Raw genomic sequence first — 24,347 nt, 5'->3', positions numbered from 1 at the left:
CATTTATGCTTTTGGGTCATTTTAAGGTCCTTAAGGTAAAGGAGCTTTGAAAGGAGACTTTGGGAGGTTTAGGAATTATCTGTGGATTTCATTTCTACATTTATACTCATCATTCAATAATATTTATTGACTGCCTAAAATAGTTTAGGAATTATGAGGAATTCAAAGATGAATAAGAAAGTCTCATCTCTTAAAGAGAAGGAATACTGCAGACTAATTTCCTTTATACCATAGGAAATTAAAATTGTGCCTTGATTATTGATTACTAAATGTTTGTAAATAAGAGAATTTTAAGTATAAGAGAGAAATCATAATTTAAAGGAAAAACAGCAGGGCCAAAGTGTTTGCATGTCCTACACAAAGTATGAAAATTGTGGATCCAATCCTCATCTCTATGCATGGGTTTGCTGGAACCAGGTTAAACCACAGTTTATCATTAAAATTTCAGTATAAGAATTTACAGTTAGTAAGAAAGTGATGGAGAAAATGTGGATAGTATAGATTTTATTTTAAATTGGAATATTTAGGTGTGAACCTGGAGTGAGGAAGACTCGCTGTCCTGAGTTCAAATCTGGCTTCAGACATTTATTAACTATGTGATTCCGGACAAATCATTCAGCCCTGCTTGCCTCAGTTTCTTCATCTGTAAAATTAACTCATGAAAGAAATGGTAAACGAGTTCAGTACTTTTGCCCAAAAAAAGCTCCAGATGGGGTTACAAAGAGTTGAACATAATTGAAACAACTGAACAACAATGACATACTTAAAAGGGTATCTGTGTTCATTTTTTCACGAGGGAACTGATTGTTAAACATTTATCAATATACCTCTACTCTATGTAATGGAGTGCTATAAGAAATGACAGGCAGGGTGATTTCAGATTTTAGAAAAACCTGTTAAAACTTACATTTCAAAATGAAGTGAATGAAAACAGAATGTTTTACACAGTAACAATACTACTGTACGATGAAGAACTGTGAATGATTTAGCTATTCTCAGCAATAAAATGATCCAAGACAATCCCAAAGGACTTATGATAAAGCCTACTATTCACCTCCAGAGAAAAAATTGATACTGTTTGAATACAGACTGAAGCACGCTATTTTTTCACTGTATTTCATTCTTTTTTATTTAAATCTCCTTATACAAAATGACTAATATAGAAATGTTTTACATGATTGTACATGTATAATCTATACTGATTACTCACTCTTTTAGGGAGAGGTGAGAGGAAGAATAATATTTGGAACTCAAAATTTAAAAAAAAAAAAGTTAAAAATTGTTTTAACCAAAACTTGAAAAAAAATGTGCTGTAGAAAATAAAAATATAATAAATCAGATGTGATCTAGGACAGAGTACATTTATTCCTAGATATAATATCTCTCTTAATTTATTCTAGGATTGCATTATTTTTTATTGTCATAACATATTATTGAGTCAGTGAATTGGTGGTTTACTAAAATCTCCAGATAGCAGTTGCTATCTAGCTATGCCTTACTTATCTTGTACTAAGCAAGTTGATTTTTTTTTAAATATAGGTTAAGCCTGAACATTTAGCCTTTATGTATTAATTTTTTTTCTTTTACATTTGATTTCAGTATTATAGCCTGCCAAAATATTTTTTTAATCTTGATTGCCAACCAGTGTGTTAGCTATCCTTTCAAGAGCCCAAAGTTTATTTAATTTTTGGAATTCAAAGTTGATTCTTTCTTTTTTGGAGGCAATCAGGGTTAAGCCTCTTACCCAGGGTCCCATAGCTAGTAAGTGTCATTCAGGTTCTCTTGACTTCAGGACTAGTGTTCTATTCACTGCTCTTTCTAGCTGCTCCCAAAGTTGACTGTTTCTTAGCACCAGTAGTTAAGTTAGATCCCTACAAATTTACAAAGAACTAACATAATTTTTTAAAGTTCAGGATAACTCAGCATTTCAGATGAATGTTTAACTGCTGCATTAAGCCAAGGAATTAACTGAATCAAAGCATAGATTAAGTCCTAAAGAGCACCAAATGAAACCCAGCCAACTGTATCTCTATTTTTGTAGTTCCATCCAGGCCAAAATTTCCCAATTTCTTCTTCTAGACAAAGAAGAATGGAAATTGATCTAACTAGCTTCATTTAATTCCTTTAGTATTTACTATGTGCAAATTATTGTGGTTAGGTGCTGAGAAGAATAAAAAAATAATTGAGCTCAGGGAGCTTACAATCTAATAGGGGTAATAGGACACAAATAATGATTACAGCAAAATAGCCAACATGGCATAGGGAAAGAATTATTTCATTTTTGTCTTTGTATCTAATTTGTTAGATTGCTTTATCAGTTGGCTCACTATAAAAATAACAACAGAAACCAACCATCAAAACCAATAGCAACAATAGAATTACATGGTAACTAAAATGTATTACTATATATATAAGCCACTAGTTTGAAATGCTACAGGAGGGCAGGTTCTGATCATTGCTATAAATAAGTGATGGGCTGAGCAATATTACAGCAGGACTCAGTGAGTTCACATGCAGTATAGCTAAGAGGTGTTAATGAAGTCATTGGATAAAGGGGCAACATTTTCTGGGATATACCTATATGTAACAAAACTACTGTATAGAAACTAATTAAATCTTGAATCTGATATTGACCAATTGGGCATCTTGGAAAGTAAATTGTTCAAAAAGTAGATGGTACCTGAAAGTAAGATTCAAATAGCTGAATCATGCATGCCTGGAAATATGGGAACAACTGATTCCCAGTCAGGGATGGGTTACCTTCAAAAGATATATTTTCTGAATGTCTTAAACATCTACTTTAAAGTGTAGTAAAGTTAAAGGGATGGGGAAAAGAAAAGACAGACTCCAGATATATTCCAAGTTATAGACCAAAAAGGGGAGATCCAGTAAAACAGGAAGAATTACAATTGAGATACTCAGAATTCAAAAGAGAAAAAACACCTTAGAAAGAAAATTAGCAAAGCCCACAGCTTCCCATGTGTATACACAAATACTCAAAGCTTATGCAACAAGCAAGAGGAACCATTGATCTTACTGCAAGAAGGCAAATTCACCCCTATTGGTTTCACTAGGAGTTGGTGAAATGAAACTGCCTATGGCTCTGAAATTTTATTTAAAAGGAACAAAATAGGTAAAAGATTATGTGTAGCAGTATATGTTAAATAAAGTATATTCTTGAAAAGAAATCTAGGAAACCAGTCTAGTGAAGCATAGTTTAGTACTGAAGAGAACATTGAGAGAGGAAAAACCTAAGAAATTATATTTTGGTTTCACAATGGATGAGAAGGTATAAAAATTCTGTGAAGAAATCAATAAGACCTTTCAAATTAAACAAAAATATACCTTTATTTGGTGACTCTGATGTAAAAATGGGCACAGGAAATGATGATGAAAATTATGTTGGAAAACGTGATTTAACAATAAGAAAAGAAAAAAATCCAATAGCTTTTAGATTGTCCTATAGTCAAATATCTATTTTCTTAAATAAAAAAAGTTGGAGGCTTGAGACATGATAACCACTAAAAAAAGGTCACAAAAAATCGAAACTGATTCCAACAGATAGGAAACAACTGATGATCTGATTTGGGAATGATTTTTGAATTGTTCATCTATGTATGGTCTGACTAATAATGTTATTAGTTAAGCAAAATAAGAATAAATTATAAATTAGAAGAATAAATGTGAGATTAGGTCTACATTTGAGGCAATCCAAATGACCTATTTAAATAATTTACTGGTGCAAAAAAAATAAAAATTGGATTAAAAAAACACACATTGATTCTGACTATCATTATTTCTTATGGAAGTTTACAACAATGAGATTCCAAGAACCTGGAGGACTCAGTCAGAATACATTTGATCTTTCCAAATTGAAAGATTGGCAACAAATAAGCACATAAAATATTAGCTAATTTTGTAAAACTTTGTAGAAGAGGATGATAGCATATCATCAATAGTTTTGCCTCATAAACAATGAGCAATTGTTTGGTGAGAGATCCAACAAAGCAAAATAATCCTAAGGGCATTTATCAGAAAGAGAACAAAAAAGACATGACAAATTTTTTAAAAATTTCTATAACAAATCCTTGTCTCCTAGTAACAGTAATCCTCTAGCATTTGAACTCTTTGTGTCATAGCCCCTGATTTTCTATCTAATGAAATGAAAATGATATTGAAGAAAACAAAGCTCAAAAGAGTAGCAACACTGGATCAATTGTACCCAGAGACGGTCTTCTCTGAAAGAAAAGTCATTTGTGGGTCTAGAGGAATGGCTTCTCCAAATTTCTTAAAGAACAGGAAAGAAACCAAAGGTTTGGGAAAATATCTGATATTATCATTACAGAAAAGTTATTGAGAATTATTGAAACTACTTTAAAAACTTTACATAATTTTTATGAGAATGATCAACCCAAGCATCAAGAACAGATTTGAAAAAGGAGACAGAGAAATTTATATTGTAGAGAAGACATCCTTACAGTCACCTGATTGATTTCTAGGTATGGAGAATAAAATCCCACTATACTTAATGTTTGTAGACTTATTCTGTAGAAAGCACACCAAAATTCAGGTTCCCCAAGCAATGTGGCAACAAAGGTATTTTGATTAAACAACTCTCTGATTCTTAATATCAAGCAACAAATAAGAAAGAGACATACTTGCCAAAGGGGTTTGCCATCATCACAGAATATAGTCTGTGTAGAGTCCCAATGGAAGAAGGATTCTTTCTAGATGATGAGGTCCTTAGTTGTTGTTATTTGTGGATCTAATACTGATTGCATTGAACCCCAGAATAGCATAGGGATCCTGAAAAGCTTTCAGGAATTATCCTGAGAAGTAGCTAGCATGGCAAAGCATTAAGAAGGTCAGGCTTGGAGTCAGGAAGATAGGAGTTTATATATTGCTTTTGACCCAGATAAGCTATACGACCACAACAAGTTTTATAAATCTCTCAATGTCCACAGGAACTCTTAAAGATTATAGGTTATTAATGAGCTCCTCATCTATATCAGTAGAGGGACTATCCATATCAGAAACTTCCTACTTGAATGAAATCATACATATTGGCAAAAAATACTAATTTCAAAAGAAATTGGCCTAATTATTTAATCTTATCCAACAATAATTTATTAAGGACTCCTATGTTTTATCATTATGCTGGAGATAAGAGGGCAAAATATACAAGAAAAATATGAAATCCACCCTTGAAAAAACAAGATTTTTTTATACCATCCAGATAATAGTTTGCAAATGAATGGACAGCATAAAGAGTAGGCCCATATTCTGGATATATACCACTCATAAACTGGGCCCAGAATTTAAAAGGGGAACAGAAACCTGGATTGCCTTTGGAAAATTGTGTACTTTAAATAAAACCAAGCTTCTTCATATCAAGTCAGTCAATGGCAACATATTAAGTACTTATTTTGTGCAAAGTCCCTATGCTAAGTTTTGCGAATACAAAGAAAGTTAAAAATAGTTCCCATACACAAGGAGCTTATATTCTAATAGAAGAGACCACATAAAAATAAGTACACACAAAAATAGATTTCAGAGTCAATGTAAGTCATCTGAGTAGGGGAAAGCATGTAAAGTAGTAACTGAGGCAAACAGCTACTGTAGATGATAAAATTTGAGCTGAATATTTAAAGAAGCCAGAGAAACTAAGATTATGGGGATCACACATCCTAATAATGATAGCCAGGCAGTGAAAAAACATAGTAACAAGAAATGGTATGTTACATTTGAGGAAATGTGAGCAGGTCAATGCTCTGGATCAGAGAGTATGTGGAGGAGATTAACCTTTAAGACTGGAAATACAGGAAAGGGGCATGGTTATAAAGAAAATGTCAAGCAGAAGACTTGATCTAAGAGTTAATAAAGAGCATTAGAGTTTTGAGAAAGAAGTGACATGGACAGATTTACATAGGAAGAAATTAATTTGAATCCTACCTAAGACACATTAGCTGCATCACTTTTGATATGTCATAAGATCATAGATTTAGAGCTAAAAAGAAGCTTAAAGTAAAATCAACAATTATTAGCTATGTGCCAAGCACTGTGCTAAGCACTAGAGATATTAAAAAAAAGGCAAAAAAAGATAGTCTCTGTCCTCAAGGAGCTTACAATCTAATGGGGGAGTCAACATGTAACAACTATGTACAAAGAAAATATACATATATCACAAATGGAGGGTAATCTCAGAGGGAAGGCACTAAGATTAAAGAAGAACTAGGAGAAGTATTCTTACAGAATATAAGACCTTAGCTGAGAAGGGGATAGCTAATGCAACCCCTTCATTTTAGAGATGAAAAAACTGAGGCTGAGAAAAATTATTTCCTTTAAGTCAGTGATAGAAAATATGAATCTAGGCCTTCAGATCCCCCAAAATTGTACTCTTTCTATTATAATGTATTGATAACCTCTCTCAGTCTGTTTTCTCATCTATAAAATGGAAAGAATAGTAATTGTAGGACTTACCTCATAGGTTTGTTGTGAGGCTCAAGTAAGATACATTTGTAAAGCAATTTGCAAAGTTAAAGCATTACATAATTTTCCCATGAAGTTGTTTCTCTTACTTTTTCTTTTTAATCTTAATCCACACATAATCTATCTACTAGCAATTTCTACTTTTTATACATTCTAATTCATTTCTCTTTTCCTACCACATAGCAGTAATTGCAAGATGCTCTCGCAGTGGTTCAGAGTAAAGACTCCCAATTCTTCCTGTTGCTTTCCTGGGCCCCTATACCTAATGTCAATATTTTAGGCAGTGTGAGTTTTCCCAAAAAATGGTAGAGTGGCCAGATGGTGAAAGTACAGGATGAATGACCTACCTGTGATTCATCACACATGATACTCCAGTTCCTGCCATCTATCCAGAGAATGTCCTCTCTTCTCATCTCTAATTCTTGAAATCCCTATTTTCTTTCAAAGCATAGTTCCAATGTCCCCAGTTTTCGCTGGGCTTTCTTTTCAACCTTGTGGTAAGAGTGTCTTAGTCTTTGACAATGAATCACACAGGAAGGCCATTGCATGCTGACCATGAGCCAGAGTTTGTGGTCGAAGCTTTGCAGCACAAATGTCCTAGTTAGGCATCATGGAGCCTCATTGATTGCCTAACTACAACTTAATAAATCCATATTCAATTTCTCTAATCCATCAAACATAGAATGACTGGATCATAGGCTCAGAGCTAGAAAGAACATTCAAAGGTCATCGAATTTACTCTCTCACTTTACTGATGAAGACATGAAGGCCCCATGACTCACCCATGATTATACATGTAGTAATTGGAAGACTTAAGTAGGATTCAAACCCAGAGTCTTTAATTCCAAGACCAACCTTCTTTTTCTAGGACCCTCTAGTTCCTAAAGTCATATTTTATTTATGAACTCTTGTCTTTACAAATAAAGCAGCTCCACACAGGTCAAATTGTCACACATTCTGAATTAATTCAGGCAAAATTAATGAAGGCTTTTTAAAAAAATACTGGGTCCCTTTGGAAGCTAAATTCACTTGGTTTTGCCACCAGGGAACCAATTAGTAGTTTACTGTTTCAGTGTGTGTAACTGAGCTCTAATCACCTTACAGAAGTGCCTGACAAACTCTCGGGGAATAATGTTGGTGCCCAGAGAATCTGCCTGGAGATGCAGCACAAGCAGTTTTCCTATCACAAGTGGATCTAATTCAACATCAAAAGATCAGCTGGAAGAGAACAGTCCTAATCCACCATCACATACTGTAAATATCAAATGATGCCCAAGCTAGAAGCTGCCAAAGGGAATGATGAAATCTCAGACAGACAAAACACGTGGAACACCTCTGCATCTCAGGGACGCTTTGTTATTACAAGTTAGACAACTTATGAGAAGTGAATGTCTTTGGAACCTTACCTGGAGCATAACCACATTGTCGCCTTCAAAGGTCACAAAAACGTCTGAGTCGCATTTTAAGCCTGAGATCCGATTTTCCATCATGTAGCCCTTTTTCCAGAAGGAAAAAAAAATAAACATATTATTGGTTACATACATGCTCATTTTACTTATTAGGCTGAGGCTGTGTGTATATCATTCCCCAGATTTATTTTTGAGACTATTATCTTTATTACTAATGATGCTAGATTTGAAAATTGCTGATCCACATTGTAAAGGATATCATCAGAGAAGCTTAGGGACAGAAAAAAAAGATGGAATGTCCAGATGGTAAAGCCAAGGGATGAATGACCTGCCTGCGGCTCATCACACATTAAATTCTACTTCTAACAACTATACAGAGAATCCCTCTCTCCTCACCTTTGATTCTTGAAATCCCTATTTTTTTTTCCCAAAGCATAGGCTTTTCCGTAACTGGTTGTTATGAGTGCAATTACCCTTATATAACTTTTTATCTTGTATATATTTCCAATTTATTTATCTATATATGGGTAGCTCAGTGAAAATAACACCAAGTCCAGAAAACCTGAGTTCAAATCTAGCTTCAGACACTTACTAGCTGTGTGACCCTGGGCAAGTCACTTAATCTCTATTCTCTGGAGAAGGAAATGACAAGGCATCCCAGTATCTTTGCCAAGAAAATTCATGCTAAGTTCCATGGGTTCATGAAGCGTCAAATATGACTGAACTACAAATATGCTCTATCATCATCTCAGCAGAATGTAATTTCCTAGTGGGTAAGGAGTATTTATCATTTTTGTATCTTAATAAATACTTCTTCAATCAACTGATGGATATTCTGTGTAATGTGCATGCAAGGTCCAAAGTTAAGAGAATTAGAAGATCCCTTAAGTACTTGTGGTGGACTTCCAGTGGAGGATTTGTGGTAGGATCCTAGTCAGAGCCAAAGAGGAAAAAAGTATGTTTGGATTGGAAGAAAGATTCAGAAGGATGAAATTACAATATTAACTCATATGAATAACATGAAAATTCAACAAATTCTTCTAAACATTTTTCATCCTTCCCTGAAAACATTCAAATTCCATGGACATTCAAATGTCAGGGAATTATGTCTTCATGGGATCAAGATCTGGCAATCTAATCCAATATATTCATTTTACATATAAGCAAATCTAGAGAAATTGAGTTATTTATATCCAAAGTCACATGGGTTGTAGAGCCTAGTTTAGAACCAGGACTCAAACTCATGATTTCAGGTGTTTTAGGAAAATTCATCACTTTTTCTATTAAGCCATGATTCTTCTCTATCCAGTGAACCACAGAGGAGGTATTGCTGCCTCTGGAGGAAAAACAAATCAACTCATACCTTTGGATAATAAATAAGAAAGGAAGAGAAAGCAGCTAACTTATTACCACATATTACCATTGTTAAAGAAGATTCCCTGGTTATGGCAATACTTTTCCTGTAATCCTGGCACTGATTTCAGTTCCAAACTTCCTGAAATCAACAAGAGAATTTCTGGGGGCTACTGTCTTCTGTGTCTGAGCGGCAGAATCAGCAATTGAAATAAAACTAGTGTTTATACCAGGAAAAACTGGTGAGTTGAGACCAAAGGTTCTGGAGATCCCATTCTAGTCTGTTCTTCACCACACCACTTTCTGACTCCCTTACTTTCCCAGCCCTCCATACCCTCCTCCCAGATGTTCCTATCAAAATTTGTTTCCCAATAAGATCAAAGGATATTGATAACTTAGAGTCAATTTCAATCACAACCGTCTCTCCCCAGGATGTTTGTATTATAAACCTTAATCCTGATTGATAGGCCTGAAGATTTCTATTATAAAGTCAATAGTTACTTTACATATATTATCTCATATGAAGAGGATAGTGAGATTTAGTGGAAAGACAAGTTCAAATCCTATTTCTGCAACTTATTAATTGTGTGACCTTCTTTCTGAGAGCCTTCTTTTATTTTGGGATGGAAGTTTAGACCAAATCAAAGGTGTTTAACATAATGTCCACCCTACAACAGTGTGGAGTGTCGAGTGTAATTGGTAAATGTTTTAACAAAATAAATAAAAATGCAGCAAAACATACACAACTTACATTTTAAAACTAAAGCACTATGTGAGCTACAGGTATATTTATAAATGGTAACCCCTCCATTTCTGTCAAGTATGACACCAATGGACTGGATGAGGTCGAAAGTTGTTTTTTTTTTTCAAATCACTTAACAGATAAAGGCCTGACACAAACAAAGTTAAGTGATTTACCTGAGGCCATATTTGAACTATTCCAAGCCAAACACTAGTCACTACACCACCTATTTGCCGCAAACTTAAATTCAGGACTTGTGACTTCATAGTATTCTTTCCACTGTATCACAACTGCCTGCCTTATTAAGCATTATATGCCATACCATCTCTGCTCTGCCACCAGGATCCCTTCCCATTTTGTGACCTCCCCCTCTCAATAATGATATTTCCCTTTAGTCTTCACATAATACTCTGCTTTGAATTCCTTTGAAGCAATCCTAATTGTAGCTATCTTTATGTGTTACTTCCCTACTAGATTATAAGTTCCAAGAGGGCAGAGATCGTGTTTTACATAAAATTTGCAACTCTCTCAGGACATTACACTTAATAGTCACTTAATAAATGCGTTTGCTGTGCCAATAAAAATGCAGTTGTTTCTATAAAATGGACAAATAGTGATCCCCAGCTCAATATCACTTAATTATATTTCATTCCAAATAATCAAACTAGGCCAATATCTAACAAGAACTCAGATTACTATATCCTCAATAATAATAATCCCTTATATCACATATTGATTTATAGTTCCACAAATATTATAGATACATTATGTAATTCAATCCTCATAGTAGCCCCATCTGGTAGCTATAGTAAGGATTATCTCAATTTTCAAAGGGCAGAAACTGAAGCTGGAAAATTAAGCCTATCAAAAGTGCTGGAATCTAAACTTGAGACCAGTTCTTCTTCCTATAAGTTAGATGTTTTTCCTATGCATCATTTTGTTTCCTCTCAAGTATTATCAAGCATTTGAAAAAGGTATTTTAGAAGAAAGAGGGCCTTTTGCCCAATCATAAAATCATAATAGGGTCACCTAATCTACCATCCTTTAATATTCTGATGAATTTGTGATTGCTTGATTGGATTTTTATGACACCTAAGGAGGCTGCTACAAAAAGGGCAGGACCATATCTTTTTTTCCCCCCTTGAGGCTGGGGTTAAGTGACTTGCCCAGGGTCACACAGCTAGGAAGTGTTAAGTGGCTGAGATCAAATTTGAACTCAGGTCCTCCTGATTGCAGGGCTGGTGCTCTATCTACTGTCCCACCTAGCTGTCCTGTATGACCATATCTTAAACCCAAATCATACTGGCTCTCATTGATTGGCCAATAATAGGTCCCAGGTCTTTATTGCCTTATAATAAATGTAAATACCAACTGTTTCTGTTTTAGCAAGAAACTCTGAGGGTTGTACCCTCCCAGATTGATTTTATTTTTCTGAATAGGTAAAAGAGGTCATTTTTTTTTGCCCCATTTTCCACCTTGTCTTAATCACTGAATAGGTATTAGATTGGTCAAACTGAAACCTGGGAAAGACCATAGCTCAAAAAGGCCACAATCTCCCACTGCATCCAGGACCATCTTCAGTTGTCCTAATCTATCTCTTGCCACTGGACCCAGATGGCTCTGGAGGAGAGTGAGGCTGGTGACTTTGCATAGCCCTCTCATTTCAATCCAATTCACTTGAATGTCACTTGCACCACCTTGATTTCATGGTCCTCTTTGAGAATAAAAGCAAGGGGAAGAAGATTCAAAGAGGCAAATTTATATCATAAGAAAACCCACTAAACAAAATGTTTACAAGTAGAATGAACTACCTTGGGAGTTAGAGGCAAGACAACCTCCCTCTCTTTGGAGGTCCTCAAGCAGTCTGGATTCATTATTTGTCAGGATGCCATTAAAGATATTCTTGGTAAAATACAGACTGTTGAACTAGATGGCCCTTGAGGTCAAAAGCTCATGGGGTTTTAGAGTTGGAGTGCTCTTATAGACCATCTGCTCTACTTGGAGATGAAGAAACTGAATGCCAAAGAATGAAGAGATTGACTCAAGATGACAGAGATAGAAAATGCTAGGGCTGGAACTCAAACCCAGGTCCGCTGAATCTAAAGCTAAAGATTATTCCACTAAGCCAAAAATTTCCTTTTATTGGATCATTGCCAGTCATCTTAACTTATGTCTTGCCACTGGATTCCAATGATTCTTCAGGAGAGAGTAAAGCTGATGATTTTGCACAGCTCTGTCTCACTTAAATCCAATTCACTGGCAGATCAAGACATCATTCTCCTGATGTCATTGGTCCTCTTTGAGAATGAAGATAAACAATAACAACAACAATAACAAGAGCCTTTCAATTTTCAAAATCTGTCATGTTGAGGAGTCAAACTCCATCTTCTCTAGACTCATAGAGCTCTAGAAATTGGCTAAGTCTTTCATTCAGATTGCTTCTGTCCTGCTGCAGTCACTTTCATTCCCTTAAATTACCCTTATTTACAGACAAATCAACTAGGTCTTAAGTTAAACCTTAAATCTTGTGATTTGTCCCCAGTCACACAGTCAGTGAGAGACTCTGTTAGGTTTTCTAACTCCAAGACTTGGTATTCTTTCAGCCATACTACATTTGTCAGAGACTGCCCTTTAATTTAATTTTTAAAATTATTTTCATATCCTTTGAATTTGTCAAGTCTCTTCTCAGGTTAATTAGAAGAAGATGAGCTGAGCTTATTAATCTTTAAAATGACCACCTTTAAAACGACAGCTTAATGATGACTGATGGATGCCAAAACAAAGTGGAAAAAAATTCTCTGGAAATGATAATAGTTAAGAACATGATTTTTCTTTTATAGGATATTTCATTAGAAATCTGAGATTTTATTCCTTTTCTAAACTGTTGCAGTAAGCTCGAGTTGGCTGCCCTGGCTCCAAAATCTGACAGAAGCCACATAGTCGACTCCCTTACAACAGATTTTCAACCTACAATGAAGCTAGTTCTTAATGTAGACAAACACCTTTGACATGTTGGAAAAAATGAAGTTCACAAAATGCTAAAAATAATAGAAGTAATTGAAAGTGAAAGAACAACCCTCTCTCTCACAAAACTAAAAACTCACATGAAGCATGGCTGGCATGCCACTTTCAATCTCTCATAACTAGTTAAGAGATTTATTTTTGACCCAATTTTCATAAAGCATGTCAAATGTGTTTGCCCCATTTTTGAGAACTAAATCCTTGGCAAGTCTGAAGTTTCCAGTTTTAAAACTAACCAGACTCAGAGTACATGGTGTCATAGAATGAGTCTTGTGTTAGAAAGCAGAGGACCAAGGTTACGAATGCAGTTGTGTGATGTTGGGGAACTGCTCCCTTTCCCTAAACCCTTGTTTTCTAATCTGCAAAATCAGGAGGTTGGTCTAGATGTGCTCTAAGGTCTTTTCTGGCTCTGATGTTCTATGATAAAAGGTATAGGAAAAGGATAATCATCTTAGGCCTTTGTTTGCTTTATTGTTTTTTTAAGATTCATATATCTAATAGATCTCCTTCACCCATAAGGAGCAGACCATTCTAATAATCCATCAGCTTTTTTTTTTACTTATCTGCCAAAGAATATTAAGCACAGAGAGGAAAATAAAAAGTAAAAAAAAAAGAACTTATGGGGAACATTTCATTTGAATGACTTTCAGAGAAAAAAGGGCTTAAATATGTTTACCTTGGCCTTAAAAAGCAACACTAGGAACAATTAATTGCACAAAGTCACAAAAGGGTAAATCTCTGTTTAATGCAATGACAGTCTTCCAAATAGTTAAAACTTTTTATAAGTGTAATAAGCTGCCTCAGGAGGTGGCATTTCTCCCTCATCAAATATCATCAATTACTACATCAGTAGATGATTATTTAATGGGAATACTGAAGAGGGATTTCTTATATGACTAAGTGGTTCTTCACATTTTTATGCTCTGAGGCTTAAATTTTGAGGTCCCATATTTTCAATAGCAAATATTATAAGAATTTTATTTGTTTTATTTTTAAGATAGTTCCTCTGAAATATTTTAAAAGCTCAACAGCTACCTTCAAATCAGGCTGGTTGCCACTGTCCACACAGTTACTTATATTCCTTTTCCCAATAATTCCATTAGGAATTGCAGAGAACAAAGGTAAATATAGGAAAGCTGATTGAAAATGAAGTTTCTTGAGAAAAGTGGCACGATACTCTATTTTGGGGGAGATAGAAGAGAACTGGAAGCAATTGGGGTTAAGTGGTTTAACCAGGGTCACATGGCTAATAACTGTCTGGGGCTGGATTTGAACTCAGGTCTTTTTTTTTTTTCCTGAAGCTATTGGGATTAAGAGGCTTGCCCAGGGTCACTCAGCTAGGAAGGGTTAAGTGTCTGAGGTCAAATTTGAACTCAGGTCCTCCTGACTTCAGGCTGGTGCTCTATCACCCTGCCAACTAGCTGCCTCAAACTCAGGTTTTCTTGACCTTAGGGCTGGTATTCTACCCACTGTTCTACCTAGCTATTATTCTTTATATCACTTCTCCCCATTATTACATATAAGGCAATACCTAGCTCTTTTTTTTAAAGCTTTTTATTTTTCAAAATATATGCAAAGATAAAATTCAACATTTGTCCTTGCAAAACCTTGTGTTCCAATTTTTCTCCCTCTCTCCCCTCCTCCCCTAGACAGCAAGTAATCCAATATAAGCTGAATATGTGCAATTCTTCTAAACATATCTCTACATTTATCATTAGTGAATAGTTTTACTTTTAGAGAGTTCCTTTTGGAATTCCACAGGGCAAAGGTAGATACAGGAAAGCTGCATGAAAATGAAGTATCCTGAGAAAAGTAAGCATGGTGCTCTGTTTTGGGTAGGATATGGTGAAAGTGAATAAATATGAATAAACTAAAGAAGCTTGAAGGCAGAACCCATGTTATAAAGGGAGGGAGAGGGGAAGGATGGGAGGAGGACAAAGAAGAATGCTAGATCTAGGTGGCAAACGTGGTTTGGAAGTAAACGGCCAAAAAGTAATGTGGTGATCTAGTTTCTATTAAGATAAAACAAAAGCTTTCCTACTGGAGTCCAGCATCATAGGAAAAGAACCAACAGTCAGAAATGGAATGAAACATTTATTAAGCACCTACTATGTGCTAAACATTCTGGAAAGTTAAAGTAAAGCCAAAGGGACTATTTCTACAATGCTTCAGATTTATAAAATATTGTATGTGCATTATATGTTGTCTCATCCTCGTACTAATCCTAAAAGCTGGATGATGCAGGTATTAATAGCCTCATTTTACAGTTGAGAAAACAGGCTTGGCAGGTTCAAGTGACTCTCCTAATGTCACCCAGTTAGTACATGGTGGCTCTAAGACTTGAACATAAGTAATGTGCATCAGAGTTTGATACTGTTTCTAGTATACAGAAAATTGAACATTAGAAAATGAAGAAATGACATATTCTTAGTTAAAATTAGTTGAGGGAACAAATTATGCAGAAATATATCCTGAAATTGAATAATCCTCATTCACTGCCCATCCAATTTCTAGGGTTCACAGGTATCATGACTTAAAATTCTGCTCAACTGAATGTTTCTGTTAATATTTCTGCTAATTTCCCAAACATATAAGTTTAGATATTCATGAAAAACTGCTGAAACACCGTATATAGATAAAACAATACTCAAGGATGATTCAAGGCAATTCCAATAGACTTGTGATGGAAAGTGCCATCTGTATACAGAGTGAGAATTGTGAAGAATGAATGTGGATCAAACCATGGTATTTTCACCTTGTTGTTGTTATTGATTTGTTTGCTTGTTTTTTTTTTCCTTTCTCATCCCCCCTACTTTTTTTGCTCAGCATGATAAATATGGTAATATGTTTAGAAGAACAGTACATATTTAATCCATCTTAGATTTCTTGCTATCTTGGGAAGGGGAAAAGAGGAAGGGAGGGAGAAAAATTTAGAACACAAGGTTTTGTGAGGGTGAATGAAAATTATATTTGCATGTATTTGGAAAAAATAAAATACTATTTAAAAATACTCAGAGCCCAGGCTGAACTTCCTTAATGACTTGTATATTAGGTTTATCTTCCTATAGATAGTAGGTTTCAAGATGAATGTTACATGTGAAAAAGAGCAATTAGATCATTAAGAGTAGAAAAGGCATTTCCAGGGAAGGATATACTACTTCCAGTGTGGAATACTTCATCACTGCCTGGCCAGAGACTTTTCTTGGAGGCCGACTGGTAGAATCAACTTTGGATTTGGAGACCTGGCTTCAGGCTTTTGCTCTGCTACCGATGAGCTGCATGACCTCGGATAAGACATTTCATTTGTCAGGACCTTGGTTTTCCTGTATATAAAGTGAAGCCACTAGAATTTTATGATCTCTAAGCTTCCTATTAGTGCCAACATTTTATATGTTATGTGTCAATTAACCTTTGGGAGAAAATTGCTTGCATATGTGAGGTAAAGATGTTTCCTCAGAGTATGAGGTAAGTTATATTTCCTTAGTGCACTCTTGGATACCACTTAAAGTGATCCAGAATCAAAGACCTGGATGGAAAACTCAGTGTCCAACTAGTCAAACCTATATCTGAATAAAAATTCCCTCTCCAGCAAGCCCAACAAATGGTTAATTAGCCATGCCTTAAAGACTTCCAATGAAGGGGATGCTTTTCTATTCTACATAGGCAGTTTTCCCTTATATCAGGTCTTTTCTGTACCTTCCCTTCTTTGCTACTAATTTTGCCCTATGGGAACAAGCATAGTTTCCATTGTCCAGCAGATTAATTCTCTCTCTCAGTTTAATATAATTGACATCTTTCAAGCAGGGAAAAGTCATTTCAAGTCATTGAAAAATATATTAAACAGCACAGGGTCAGGCACAAATTTCTGGGACTACCACTAGTATAATAGCTGATAATGAATCCCTAAGGAAAACAGTCAACTAGCTCTGAATCCCTTTAATTTTTCTATCATCTAACTCATATCTCTACATCTTTTTCAAAGTAGCAAAAGAGAAATTGACAAATGCTTTTCTGTGATCTAATTATAATATTGTTAAAGTTCAGTTATGACCAATTCTTTGTGATCCCATTGGGGGTTTTCTTGGCAAAGATACTGGGGTGGTTTGCCATTTCCTTTTCCAGCTCATTTTGCAGATGAAGAAACTGAGGCAAACAGGATTAAATAATTTGCCCAGGGTCACACAGCTAGTAAATATCTAAGGTCAGATTTGAACATAGGTCTTTCTAAATCCAAGTCTAGCACTCTATCCACTGCACCACCTAGCTGCCCTACTAACAATAACAGCTAGCACTTACAGAGCTTTTTAAAGTTTGCTGAACACTTTATACATTATATCTTATTTGTTCCAAACTACAACCCTAGGGGATAAGGATCATTTTAAATAAAACATCATTAATATAAAACATTACATTTTAATGAATCAGTTATTAATACATTAATATATCAATTACATTATCATGTTGCATTAAATATTGATGTATTAATATATAAATTAATACATTAATTACTTGATTAATTTAATTATCACATTTTAATTAATACAAATTTTCTCCATTTTACATATCAGCAAACTGAGGATGCTAAGTAAAAAATTTGACCAGGGTCACAAAGCTAATAAATGCCTGATGCAGAATTTGAACTCAGGTATTCCTAATTCCAAGTGCAGCACTTTATATGTTGTGCTACCTGGAAGCCTTCAATATACTAATCATAATATTTGGTTTACACAAGTTCATTTGAGCCTCATAACAAACTTTGTAGGGAAGCTATTATCCCTACCTTACAAATAAAGAAACTGAACCTCAGAGAGGCTATGTAACCTCCCTAGATTACACAGCTAGTAGCTTGATTCCAAATTTAAGACTCTTTGTACCTCTAATCAGATTATAGACCACTTCATAGGAGAGTAGCAAGTTCCATTCTTGCCCCTATTTCAAAGGAACTTCCCCTCCTTCCTGCCAAATACAACACACTACCATTTTCACTTAGTTTCTATTAAATGCGTGTAAGACCTGTAATTGTATCAGAAATAAGCAGGAGAAGAAAACCTTGTTCGTGTATCAGAAGATGTGAAGTCAGCAGTCTGGTTGCCAAATTACACACATCCCTCTCTCTGCTGCTGCAGCTGAAGATTCAGAAAATATAGAGATTATGCCAACTGATTTAAGGTCTAATGCGTCCAATTCTCCTGAAATACTTCACTTGCAGTACTTTCAGCAGAGGTTGGTGTTAATTTCCAGGATGAGGTATTCCACATTAGTCACAGTTGTTTCAAATAGAAAAGACCAGTTAGATCACTGAGTTCATTACTGAGCCAGGATACAAGAGTTCTTCCCCGGGGAGGATCTCATACTTCCACTGTTCAATAGCTTGCAATTTTGAGCCAAATTCTCATTCTATGGAAACCAGCGGAGATCCTCATGGGTTTACAGTAAGATAATTTAGCCTACAACATGTCTTGAATTAAGGTGGAGATTTTACTTTTTCAACATCTAGTGTGGTGTTATTGGACACTGGGCTTGTGTGAATGAAGTGCTGAGTACCGAGGCTCCACTTGTTAGTGAAGAGGTGAGCCAGCTCATCTCTAGAGTTAAAACTACATGACTATGCAAAGCAAATAAATTCTCAGCCTGTGGGAAACTTTTTTTTTTCCAAAATCATCTTTTCAGGGCATTAAATAGTACCTGAGATTTGAGTTGCAAATAGAGAAAACAATACATGTTTCGGTTTCAAGAATTCCCACAATTTCTTCTTCTCAAATGGTGTCCTGGTTAAAAGAATCTGCTGAACCTCATGAACAAAAGAAGGGTACATACATGTCTGCATGTTATAGAGGGATAAACATGCTCCATCCAAGAAAGAACAACATTTTCCATTAACTTCTTTTGCTTCTAATAAAAAAAAAATATGGGATAAACAGAAGAAACTAAAACTTTGGCATTTCTCAAGCCAATAGGACTCTGATATGTAATGCAATCTAGAATCTGATTGAGCATAAAAAAAAAAAGAGCACATATAGTAGGCTATGTTATTTTATTTCTTTTCCTTCTGGAATATATCTAGCCTCTTAGCAACTAATTGTGAATGTCACTGAGGTCATGTCCTATTTCAATGGAATCTCTGTAAAACATATATTATGTCTCAAAATTTGTCCACTGAAAGTTTAATATTTTCCTGCTGTTTTTTAACATCTCCACATTTTTAAGTGTTTGATTACATTTAGTAAATGTATCAGAACAAATCTAAAACAGGTGCTATATAGCATTAGCCTTTTGTTTTCTTTTAATACAAATTAGAGAAAGTTTTTGTTCACTTATGGTGGCAATTTGGAAGGGGAGGGCTAGAGTGAATGGGCATTTAACTCTGCCACTAAAGGAGACACTGGGGTATGATGAATAGAAAGCTGGCTTTAGCTTGAAGAAGAGGATCATTCAGTGGCCACTTTGGACACATTACTAGCTTCATAACCAGGGGCAAGTCATTTAACCTCTGAATGCCTCAAACAATTCTCTAAAACCATAAATTACAAATGCTCTATGAATCTGAATTGAAAAAAAAAGCATGTGTATTATTTTTTACAAAGAAAGGAGAAAGTAACTACCACCAATAAGGAATGGGATATATTGTGGTCATTTTCAAATCATACCCTAATATCTCTAAGTTAAATCTGTTTTTTGTCCCCTGATAAATGTCTTAATGAAGACCCCAAAGTGCAAAGATCACAGTATTTGAAGGATTAAATAAAATTCCATCATGAGGACTCTAGTTTGATTTTTGGATCTTTTGACATCAATCTGTGATTGACGAGGAAGAATTTAGTGAAATGGTGAGAAAAAAGAGGAGCTCAGAAATTAGAGTTTTTCTCACACATGGATCTTGTTTCTGGTGTTGCTCTTCACGTTTGAGAGTGGAATCACACACAGACATCAAAAAGTGTTATTTAGAAGGATTGTTCAGCAAGATTAAAGGGAATAAAAGAATCTCTCTTCATGTATTACTCCCATTTTCTATGTGAATCATCAATCCTTTCACAGCAGGAAACAGGCATGTGTATGTGTGTGTGTGTGTGTGTGTGTGTGTGTGTGTGTGTGTGTGTGTGTGTGTTTGTGTCTGTGTCTGTCTGTCTGTCTTTTTGATTCTGGAAATGTTGAACCACAGCAAAGCCTTCCATACAAAGAAGCTTCCATAAGGAGTTTCAGACAACCAGAAGCTTGGCATTTATATTACTGTAATGTACTATATTCCTAAACATTAAAGGGGGGCAGCTAGTTTGTACAGTGTATGCAACCCAAGGCTGAGGTCAAGAAGACATCTCCCTAAGCTCAAATCTGGCCTCAGACACTTACTAGTTTTGTGATCCTGGACAAATCACTTACCCCTGTTTGCCTCAGTTACCTAATCTATAAAATGAGGGAAATGGCAAAACACTTCAGTGTCTTTACTAAGAAAACTCCAAAATGAGATCATCAAGATATAACTATGACTGAAATGACTGAATAACAGCAACATTAAAAAAGAAAATTGAACATCTCAGCTTTAGTAACCAAACAATAACAATAAAAATCACTATAGTAACTCCCAAATCTATAGCACTTTGAGGTTAAAAATCACCTTCCCACTCTATATTCTCTTAAGGTGGGCGACAAAAGGTCAATTGTCCCCATTTTCCAGACGGGAAATGTTATTCAAAAAAGAATTTGTTTTTCTGAGGAACGGTACACAGGTCTATATTCCCATAAAGCAGAGACTCAGATCACATAACACTAAAGAATAGAAAAGAGAATGGATTTTATTGTGAAAGCACAGTCTGACTTGGAGAGTTTGCTTTTTAAAATATCATTTCATTATTCATTGTTTTTCATTAGCACGTGTTCACAATTGCTATTTTTCATTCTTGTCTTTCCTTAGGCAGTGTGGTATAATAACTAAAATTCTAGACTTGGAGTCAAGATTTCTGGGTTCAAATACCTCCTCAAGCAACTCTTTAAGTTTCATTTCCTACATTATAGACAGAGGTGTGTTACAGTCAGCTAATTGTTAAATTTTCGCTGAGAATTTACAGCTTGGATATGAGAAAATGTTACAAAGCAGGGCCTGATTTATTGTTCCACTGGATGTTGATAAAGCAGATTAAACTTAAGTATGTTGAGAAATACTTTTTTCTGGAGAGATGGTTATTAAATATTTACCAGCACAACTTGGCAAATAGTTAGAGATTAATAAGAGATAGTTATAAATAACAAAACATGCATGCCTATTTCTTTAATTATAACTCCTAGCAAGTGATTTATCAAAAACTTTGCCCCAAGTAGCAATTCATCCCCAAATTTGGATTTGCAGCTAAATGCAATATAAGTGAAAAAAATGGCAAAGTCCAGAAGAGACATTTAATATCATCTAATCTCAGTCCATCACTTTGCAGAAAAGGAAACAAACTCAGACAGGTAAGGTCCCTTGCTTCAAGTCACAGAGCAGTAAAATGCAGTGTAAGTAGTTCTGGATCAGTAGTTGATCAGATAGCCTCAGTGATCTCTGACCCTGTAATTCAAGAATATTCTTCTAGGTAAGAGGCTCAGGATTCAAATAAATGAAAAGAATCTTCCTTATTCAAACCTTTCATTTTACAAATGAGGAAACTGAGGCTTAGAGATAGTGAATTGACTTGTCATATAGGGAGTAACAAAGGGGGGATTTAAACCTAAATTCTTTACCTCCAAATTCATAAGTATTTCTACTGAACTAGGATTTTCTGAGTCTTTTAAAAAAATTTTATAGAAAGGAAAAAGTTTCAATCTATGTGTGGTTAACAAATACACTGGATGGAGCAACAGATAGCATAAATCACTACGGATGATTCTGGATGTCCCTTGGGACTGAAACCAGAAAACAGAAGGCTCTTCTGTCCCAGACCTCCTCCTCAGCTTCACTCTGCCTCTAGTCTCTTTTCTTCCTCAGATAATTCCCAGTATTTTGTCTGTGACTCCCCTAAGCACTCCCTATTTTCTTGTGTATATTAGATTATACTCTTTCCCTTCTGATGTCACTTTATATTAATGTTATTCATTGAATTTTTGTACTTGAGTATATGTTGTTACCTTCCCCTTGAATATGAATATAAGCTGCTTGAGGGAAGGGGTTATTTTGTCCTTTCCTTAGTATCCACAATGCCTAGCACAATTCCTTGACCAAAGAAAGTCCATTATTATTAATAATATTACTATAGTTATTAATAACAATATTAATAGTAAGTATTTTATAATATTTCTAACATTTGCAAAGCACTTTATACATATTAGTTCACATCCTTACAACAACCCTGGGAGGTAGATGCTATTATTATCTCCATTTTACAGATGAGGAGAATGAGGCAGATGGTTTAAATGATTCATCCAGGGTCACATAGCTAGTAAATGTCCTGACTACCATAGAAATCTTCACTATGCCCTGTGTAGGCATAGTGTACATAATGTAGTAGGTGCTCACTTAACTGTACAACTCAATGTTTGCATTGTGCCGTAATCCCCTTGTTTTCTCTCTTCCCTAATGCCTCTGGCATTGATAGTATGTGCTGCAACATAAACATCTTATACTATACAATAGAATATTCTATTCCATAGGCACCTTAATAGATAGAATGCTGGATCTGGGATGTTGTTATTCATTTCAGTAGTATCTGGCTCTTCATGACCCCATTTGGGGTTTTCTTGGCAAAAGTACTAGAGTGGTTTCCATTCCAGTTTTCTAACTGAGGAAAATGGGGTTAAGTGACTTGCTCAGGACCACACAGATAGGAAGCATTTGAGGCCAGATTTTAGTCTTCCTGATTTCAGACTTGGCACTCCATCTACTCCATCACCTAGCTGCCCCAGGTTCACAAAGACTTAACTTCCAGACAACCTTATGTGTTTACTAACTATATGACACTGGACAAGTCACTTAATCTCTGTTTGCTTCGATTATTTCATCTATAAACAGGAATAATAATGGCACCTACTTCCCAGAGTTGCTCTAAAAATAAAATGAGATAATTATTAGTAAAGTGCTTTACAGACCCTAAAAAATTATACAAATGCTACTGCTGCTGCTGCTGCTATACTACCATCTCTCTTTTCTAGTCATCGACGGAATACAATAAAGTACTTTATGACATCAGCCTATAATATTATCATAAATAATTCTGTCTTCTTCCCTAATTGCTCTCCTTGGGGGGACTTTTTTCATCTCCAATTAGACTGAAAGTTCTTTGTGGGCAAAGACCATGTTTTATACTTTTTTGTTTCCCACAGAATGCCTAGCATAGAGTTCAAACTCATAAAATGCTCATTGTCTAGTTACATGATTAATCTGATTAATTGTGCAGAAACTTCGCATTTCAATAATTTCATGAATAAAAGCAAAAACCATTGGTTAATCATCTGTGCGGAGACATGACCCAGGATCCTCTGCATTACAAATTAGCCCTGTTAGACAAGTCCTAGGCAATTTCCCATTAGAAAATCCATAAAACCACAATGATTAGCCTCTCAGAAAAGGCTAAGGTATTTTCAAGATGCACTAGACTGTATTTGAGAATGGATCTTTCCTTGGAGAGCTTGAGTACGGTTTTAAATTGAGCAGATTGGGGAGAAAACTTGTGTGAGACAGCAGCTTTTTCCTCTTTGTCTTGAGATGGATAGATGGACTAAATCCTCTCATGGAGGCGTGGATTCCATCCAGAGAGGGTGAAACAATGACAATAAACAAAGCTCAGGAGATATAAACTTGGCAAAGAAAGCCCTGCCAAACGCCAGCTCTCTCCCTTGCCTTTTCACATGTCTGGATACTTTCCATGGCATGTGCAGTTTATAAACACCTTGTTTATTCCCTGAACGATTTTGGCAGGAGGCTCCAGAGGAAACCTGCCAATACAATGGGCAATTCCTTGGGCTTATTTCAGCAATCCTACTTTTCTTTGTCATACAGTTTGCTTTTGCTGTCTTGTAATCTGCTCTCTCCTTTTCCTAAAGGGGCAGGGTATATTGAACAGGAGCAGCTCAAAAAGGCTCCGAAAATGAATTTATTAAAGAGCACATGCTGCTGGATATCATGCTTTGCCAGCAAATGGGGGTAGTTTATTTTTCATTCAGATAGGGTTAAATGTAAGGGAGTTTTAAATGAGGAGGTCCGGAGATGTCAAACAATATCTTAGCCCAACTGGTAAAATGAGATCCAAATCTGTACACTTTTAGAACAGAAGCTATTCCTGTTGGATATGAGAGACTTTGTGACATTTAACAAGAAAATTTAATCTTTCTGGCTAGTAGCATGATTCTTCTTAATATCTATGTTCAAA

The 24,347-nt window shown here is 35.5% G+C and overlaps 1 protein-coding gene across 4 annotated transcripts in view; it reads right to left on the bottom strand.

The window, feature by feature from the left end:
- Positions 1-24,347, bottom strand: part of ACOXL (acyl-CoA oxidase like) — a 508,474-nt gene that overhangs the window by 167,020 nt on the left and 317,107 nt on the right. For all 4 annotated transcript variants that reach the window (XR_012486063.1, XM_074287671.1, XM_074287673.1 and 1 more), the window contains exon 13: positions 7,896-7,985. Coding sequence is in view for 3 of the 4 variants with exons in the window: in XM_074287671.1 (XP_074143772.1) it covers positions 7,896-7,985 (90 nt within the window). In the remaining variant the exon portion in view is untranslated. The remainder of the gene's footprint in view (positions 1-7,895; positions 7,986-24,347) is intronic.

The sequence above is a fragment of the Sminthopsis crassicaudata genome, chromosome 2 (genome assembly GCF_048593235.1).
Source record: "Sminthopsis crassicaudata isolate SCR6 chromosome 2, ASM4859323v1, whole genome shotgun sequence".
NCBI lineage: Eukaryota > Metazoa > Chordata > Mammalia > Dasyuromorphia > Dasyuridae > Sminthopsis > Sminthopsis crassicaudata.
This window is presented reverse-complemented; position numbering and strand designations above follow the sequence as displayed.